General features: G+C 32.5%; 1 protein-coding gene across 1 annotated transcript in view; it reads left to right on the top strand.

Annotated features, from left to right (window-relative positions):
• The first annotated feature begins 4,400 nt into the window (after nucleotides 1-4,400).
• LOC108688706 (photoreceptor-specific nuclear receptor-like) overlaps nucleotides 4,401-8,262 on the top strand; it is a 33,525-nt gene continuing 29,663 nt past the window's right edge. Inside the window, exons 1-2 of the mRNA XM_018195060.1 lie at nucleotides 4,401-4,588; nucleotides 5,131-5,284. Coding sequence (XP_018050549.1) covers nucleotides 5,170-5,284 — 115 coding nt within the window. The 5' untranslated portion in view covers nucleotides 4,401-4,588; nucleotides 5,131-5,169. The remainder of the gene's footprint in view (nucleotides 4,589-5,130; nucleotides 5,285-8,262) is intronic.

The following is an 8,262-nucleotide window of genomic DNA, read 5'->3' as shown; positions in this document are numbered from 1 at the left end:
ATATATATAAAAACTTAAAATATTCTGCTGCCAATAATATTTTTTGATACTTTATAAATTATTAAGATAAATTATTAACTGTAATACGTGTAATAGCTATCATATTTTTTTTGAAAGTTTCATATTAAATAAATCATTCCTTCCATATAAATTTGTATATATGCATCTTTTTCATGCTAATCTTCCAACTAATTCAAAACTTGTTTATTTCAAGAAATAAGCATGTTTTTTAATTCTAATAAACAATGTATTTTTGAAATTTTCAATTCTGTTCGTTTATTAAATATATATTTTTTCAGTATTATAATAATATGGGCGTTACTTTAATATCTATTTAAACAAAAATGACATTTAAGTAAAATGGTTGATGATATCTTGCAGCCTCTAATTTTACCGATAATGGAATTATCATGTATGTGCCCCGATCTGAGCAAATGCGAAGGTCTTTTTGGAGGCGTATCTTTTCTTAAATACGACTCGTGTATTAATACAAAAAGGCACTTTGGGTTTAATAAAAGTCAAACGAAAATACATTAATTAAAATATTTAATTATCAAATTAAAAATGGGCTTTGTTAACGAATTTTCCAAAACTATTCATTATGCATTCCATTCTTAATATGTTATCATCAATCTAAGAGTCGGAAATTGGCCACATCGCAGTATTGAAAGTGAAAAAATAATAATTCTCGCTAATCTTTAAACTGAAATAACTTGTATAACACAAAATATTTTTATTACTTTTATGAATAGGATATCTATTTTAATTTAACAATTAAAACATTAAAATATAATATTGTAGAAATTTTATCTTAAGAAAAATTTCTAAAAATATATTCTTTTTTCTTTCTATTATATACGGCTTTTTTTAGTATGTTCTTTATACAACAAATCCCGCCGTTAAATATCATTATTATATCGAAGGTCATAATATTTTTTATCAAGTATATCTTAACACAACACACAATCTGGTATTACGTACGTCGTTGTGCTAAAAAAAATTTTTTCCGAGAAGTCACATAAAGTACATATATACCTTTATCACACATGCATGAAAATAACGCTCGTCTAAGGAACATTGCACAAAAGACGCGCTAAGAAAGCAGAGGCGTATAAATTTGCGGGGTGATGCTTGAGATGTGCGCACCGATCGGAACATCCCCTTTGAGGTATTCATCGAGGGAGGAAGAGCAACTTCCTCTTCGCTGCTCGTTCTACTTTCTAGCATGGCATTAAACGAGGCGAGCAAGGGTTTGATGGATGTCTCGCAAATACTCGGTTTTTAAGAAATTGGTAGTAATTGTTATATACCTCGAAAATCTTAATCTTTCGATAAGGATATATATTATATAATATCTCTTACGCATTTCAATCTCAATATGTAGTAAAAATTTATAGAAATTATGTAACTCTGTTATGTTTGCGTAACGTAAGCATTATAGAAATCATACTTTACGACAAATAATGTTATACTTAATAATGTTACAAGTACAGATTATAATTTAATCTCAACTCTATTGTATATTATTTACACGATTATTATAACAAATAGAAAAAATAATGAAGAAGAAGTTAAAATAAGAAAATAGTCGTGAAAGTAAAAATATAATAATATATAAATATATAAATTTGCATATATTATTTCTGACAATGTTAATCATATATATTAAGTTTTTATCCAAAAATTAATAGAAATTGATGAGATATTCGAATTAAAAATTAGAATTATCGTAAGTTCAGGATCAAATTAAATCTCAATTTGTTTGTAATGGTTTTACTTTTTAGTTTATAATTTACAGTTCATATAATAAAATTGCGTTATAAAAAATCCGAATATAATTCTCAGTATAATTTTATTATAAATACGCAGTTTTATGTAATATAAACGTTTTACATTATTCAAATATGATTGATCACTATTTCTATTTTTCCAGACGTACATATATACAGGGTGTTCTAAAATATATAGGACTAGCTTTGGTGTGCAAATAGAGCAAACTAAAAGTTTAATCGAAAAGTCTTGTACTATTTTGTAATTTTCGCAATAATTAATGATATTATTAATTTCTAATGAATCTCGTGTATTCGCCCAGCCCATCGCCAAATGCAAGCACGCAGCAAGATACGATCGCTCAACGTGTTGTTTTTTTTTCACTGCGCATAACTATAATTGTCGCTTATTGCTTATAATAAACAACTCCTGCGTTTCTATTACGACAGGTGAACGTGCATTTTATTTAATGTGACCTGCTTATTTGGATTTTTAGAAATTAGCAATTTTTAGAAATTAATCTCTCATTACCTTTTGCAAAAATTGTGAAATAATAAAGGATTGTTCGACTCAGTTTAATCTTTATACAAAAAAATAGTTTTAAATATTTTGAAACGTCCTGTTTTGTGTACGCGCGCGCGCGCGCATGTGTGTGTGTGTGTGTGTCATGTGTCGAATATCCTACCGTCACGTATATGCATTCGCATAATCGCGCGCGCGCGCACACACATACATTATTCCGCTTCACAATTCCCGATATTCTACGCAGATTACAATTGTTGCGTGCATACCGACACGCCGACGCCAAATAACTTGACTACTCTGTGTTCGCAATCCCTTCTATCCCAATCTATCTTTCAGCGTGAGAGTGGATGGGGTTGGCTGCGTTTATGAGGCCGTGGGTCCGAAATTGAAAAGCATCCAGCTTCACGAAAGGAATTGCAGGGGAAGGGCATGCAGCAGTCGCCGACAAGCGAAAGAGCGTATCAGAGGGTAATCCTATTGGTAGATGCCGTCGTCGCGACGTCCCGGCGTCATTGGTCCATCCACGATCCGGGCGTGGCAACTTTCATCTGGAGGGGTTGTAGCATCCCTGGCAACGATTACCAGAAAGCAACTAGGGGTTCGCGCGACGGCAGGAATCCAGCATGGCGGCGACCCAGCAACCTCTAGACGGCGTCGAGCTTTCACCCACCACAACCACCGCTGCCATCGCCATCACAACGATGCTCAGCGTCGCGTGGCTTCGGCCGTTACCAATTGCTCGCACCCACTCTCCTGAATCTCGCTCGATTTGTCCGGGAGAATACTTCAGGAGTCGAAAGTTCGATCGTTCAATTAATTACTCCGTTAGCATCTCCTTTTGAATGCTGTCTCTTCAGTGAAAACAACAAAAAAGATTCCGTGTCAGTTCAATTTTTTTTAAATTGAAATATTTGTTTAGAAAAACTCAAATTTTTAAAAATAATATAATGTTGATAAATATAATTTATTGTTTACGTAAATGTAGTGTATAAATTAAGATTCTGCATTTTATTTAATAATCTCGCTAGTTTTAATACGTAATTTTCTTTTCCATAATAAACTATTCAATAAAACTTTTATATCACAAATTGTGGATCAAGAATTAATCAAGTAAACGTTTCTCAAAAGTTTTTTTTAATCTAAATTATAAAATAGAAAAATTTATTTAATGTTTGTTAATTGTTATTATTAAGTTCTGTTTATAAATGTTTGTTTGTCAATTATTTTACCATCTTTCAAGATTTGATTTTAACAATGTTACAATGTAATCGCTTTGATACCAAATAGTCTGAAAAAAATAACGATGAGTTAAACGTTATGATATAGTTGCAATGTTGCTGAAGTTTCAAAATATGTTTCTCGCTTATTAAAATTAATCTACGACAGATCGAAAAAGTCTAGATATCAGCTCATCGTCATTTTTTATCCAGACTATCCGATACCAAAGCGACTCAGTAAAGACAGCTTTGCCGTCGTGTAGCCAACGATCAACAATTGCACCGTCGTTCAGGTAGGCGTCGTTTCCCGTGACAACGTCTCGCTTCGGTAGGGGGTAGTTTAGTCCGGGTCGTCGGGGGTGGGAGAGACCAGGCGTCATCAGAGAGGATCGAAGGGGTCGGCGCAGGCGCTTCAGCCTGACGACGGGCGTCGTGGCGAGGCACGCGTCAAACGTGGAGGCTTATAGGTTAAATCCTCCCGCTCCTCGTTTTTGTCGTTTTTCCGGCATTGCCTCCTGATCCCGCCTTCAAAAGTGCCGGCGGACCAATCGGCGTCGGGCGCTGCTCGCCTGCTGCCTCCGACGGCACGGCAAGCGCCACGACGACGTCGACGGCGGCGGCGGTGGCGACGACGCTAACGTCATCCACGGGTAACAGCAACTCGCCCGACAGATCCCGGATAGGGATGCCGCAAACGTCATACGCCAATCTAACATCAACGAAGGATCGTTCCGCTTACGCGTCAATCTCGAAGCGGAACGTCGATAGCGCGTAAACGTTTACCCCTGGCTCGATCCTAATCGCGTATCAAAATATCTTTTCTCATCTCACGTTCAATATTTTTCGCGTAATCGCGTCGTCTGAATCGAGCCTCGTAATTTTCGGCTTTTTTGGAATTGCCAAAGTGTTCCATTCGCTGATACCGGTGATTATTGGATTAGAGAACTAGACCATAGATTGAATCGAATCGGACGGTTAAAGAAGTTGGTGATAGAATAAAGAGGGTGAAAATCAGTGATTAAAAGAAGTGATCTACGTTTTACAGTGTAGATTTTGAATCTTAAATTGCTCTGCCCGTGAGTCTGCATAATCTTTAAATGGCCATGAGCATATTAATTTACTTTGAAATCACGATTTTTAATAAAATCTGGATCAAGTTCTCGTCACTAAGAAGAACGAAAAACTTTTTGGTAGAAATAAAAACTATATTAATAAGATGGTTACATTACTAAAGAAGACTAGAAAGGATTACTATTTAATTGATATTTACTTTAGAAAAGAATTTTTAGAAAAAAATATTTGAAATTATCTTTTTTTAACTTCAAAATATTAATATCAATTAAAAAATTCTTAGAAATAAGATTTCCTAAATTATAAGAATAAAACATCAAATTTATTGCAATATTTTGTTCGTAAAATATAAAATTGCTTAAATTTAATCTTCATCGAAATGATCAAATTAAAATCATAGACTAATTTTACAGATATTTCATATTAAAATAAGTTAGTTTCGCTAGGTTGCAAGACAAACATGTTTAACAGCGTTTATATGTTTTATATTTTATATTTTATTGAAATCGTTAAATCACGGTATAAAGAAGTTGTATAACGATTTTAGCGCGTTTGACATCTGATAACGAATGCTTGAGGAGGCACTATGAACGGAGCAGCGACAGTCACGGCGACTGAAGATCATCAGCATCAGCAAACACAGAATGAAACGACTTCGGAACATCCACGGAGTCCCGCCAGTCCACTGAGTGCTAGACATGGTGAGATAACACAAAAAGTATATTTAAATGTTGAAGATATAACAAGATTATATACATGAACATTTAATAAATTTTCAAAGCTTTCATATTATGCAGAAAAATCAAATTAACTCGAGATTTATAATGTTTTAACCTCTAAATGGTACATTGATTTATAGTTTTCATGCCCATATTTCCGTACTTTATTTATATTTGTCAATAATTAATATACATGGAGCGTAATATAAGTGAAAAAAGGTGTGGTTTAATTAATTGGATAATGGCTTTAAGGAAAGATAATGATTTATTTATTTAATTTTTAATGAATTATTAACGTTGAACAATTTATTATAATTTAAAATTTATTTATAGCGTATGTCAAACACACGTGTTAGCATACATATTTTCATATGCAATATGTACAGATATAAAAGCTCTTACAATTTTAACTACCAATATAAATATAATATTTAAGTATAATAAAAGTTTTGCGAAGAATAATTGAATTTATTATTAATTTATTTAGCTGTTTATTGTAAATTATTCATATTATTATTTTTTGTTGCTATTTTTTGTTCTTTATTTAACCTCGATGATGGATATGATGAACTATGACATACGAAGCGTTATCATGCATGTCAAAAGGGTTAAAAAGAAAGCATGTATTTGATAGACGGAATACGTAGATGTATAATACATCGTAACGCATCTCAACACTTTTAACACGTGGAAACTAAAAATAAAGATAATTATCAATAAATGATAATAAAATAATAATATTGATTTATTAAGACAAGATTTAAAAAATTAAATGAAAAAGATTTGTCAATCGGAAAAGAAGCAATGATAAATGTATATATATTGCAATTTTTGAATGATTGAAGATGTTTAGATATATATTTCATAGTCTAATTTTCTTAATATTGTCGCACATTTCTTTTACGGCATAATGTAATACGTAATATTGCGTAATGTAATGCGTAAACTTGCTTCAAAGCGCGATTCTTCTCCTTCCGCTCGCGTCGGGTCATCCGAGATTTGATTATTCTAATGGTATAATGGCGTTGCCTACGTGTTACCCTCTTTTTCCATTTATATCCTACCCCACGACTGTAACTCGTATAAAAGTCCATCGCGGGGGTGAATCTGTGTGCATTCTATCCATTTGCTTCGCAATCCGTCGTTTCTTAGAGGAATGATTCTCTTTGCCCATTTCACTAATCTTTTCTTCAATTATGATATTTTCCAGTTTATTACACTCTAGAAAATATGTGTATATGAAAATATGGTGTCGATTTAACATCTCTGTTGTGTCTATATTATTCTCATTATGTTAAATCAACATGGAGTGGATTTAAAATCTCTGGTATTTATCAACATCATCGTGGTGTGGATTTAACACCATGATTGTGTAGATTTAACATCCATGATGTTAAATTCACACTATGTTGGTGTAAATTTAACACCAACACGATAACATTATATAGACATCACATGATGTTAAATTCGCACCGCTATTTTTTACAGTGTACAGATTGTCAATGATTCAAAACGCATGTATATATACATGTATATATACGTATATAATACATATCTTCTTATTACAATTCTGGTTTTTTACCTCTGACATTAAAAATCTTATCTAATCTGAAATAAAATCTAGATAAACTTTATTTAAGTGTAATTAATTTTTATCTATTATATATACATGTAATGTATGTATTCTGCTTCTTTTTTTTGCTTCTGTTTATAATTGTTATATAATTAGCACATCGGGTATTCAGTAAAACGCAACAGCTTGCAATCATTTTATGATTGTCTACTGAACAATCCTAAACGCACTCAACATTTTAACATGTTCACTCAGCAATTGCCATGATTTCCAGCAAATTGAAACTCAGCGTACACTTACGCTGAATCTCAATCAAAACGCATTGACCAAAATGGCTGTCTCCAATGTATTATTCTTGAAAGTACAATATACGTATGTGACAATGTAATTAACAATTTGATATAAACATTTTTAATGCACATGAAAAGTTCCTACCGTCTGTCAATGGAAGATTAAAAATGTGTATAAATAATAGCTTAAATATATTTTATGTATAAGTAAGAAATATTTTCTGCATATAAAAATTAGATTCTTTTATATACTCACTGTGCTAATATTATACTTACAATAGCTAATATCATAAAAACATTTAACAAAACACTTAATGTTGCAATTTATCAGTTGCGCAACAGTTGCGTTCTGCTGAACGCATCCATTATGTTCCTCTATCTATATAGTTGTAGTATTAATTTGTATTTATTTATTAAATACTCGGTAAATAACAGTATTAATATTACATGCCAACGTTAAATATTATGATTTCAGTAACACTACTTTGTTATCTTTAATAACAAATGAAAGATTTGTTCTTTCTTTCTGGTTTTTAAAAAATGAGTGTACAAGTACACTTTTGCAAGGTAACTGTTTTTTTATTTGTATTTTTTAAGAGTAATTATGTAATAACATTTATAAAGTAACATGTTTCTTTTAGTAAAAATAATAAAAGCGTAAGAGATGCTTACTACTATTGCATTCGCGATGTATTGTTGAAATTAGCAAAAATGTATCGAAAACGAGGAACAAATTTTTTTTATCTTTCTAACTAGTACAATCCCTGGTCCCATTCACAATCACTCCCTCTAGCTTTTCCCGATGATCCTATAATACGAGGGCGCAGGTGGCGCCTTGCCATCCACCAGCATTGATATGCTAATGAAATTTGATGCCCCTGCTTTCGCGTGCGTTACTCTCGGCGCGGGTGGCTTATAGTGGGTGTGTATTTTATATTGGGCCATCATTTTTCTCCTTTCAGTTAACCCCGCACGATCGACAGATTGCACTGGAACGAGATTTGATTAGCTTAATGCCATAATTTGCAATCGCGTGTATGTATATGTATGCGATATTCTTGAGATATATGTACGTACTTTTTAAATATATATATATA

The sequence above is a fragment of the Atta colombica genome, unplaced genomic scaffold (genome assembly GCF_001594045.1).
Source record: "Atta colombica isolate Treedump-2 unplaced genomic scaffold, Acol1.0 scaffold238, whole genome shotgun sequence".
NCBI lineage: Eukaryota > Metazoa > Arthropoda > Insecta > Hymenoptera > Formicidae > Atta > Atta colombica.
The sequence above is the reverse complement of the archived record's forward strand: the minus strand, read 5'-3'. Positions and strand labels throughout refer to the sequence as shown.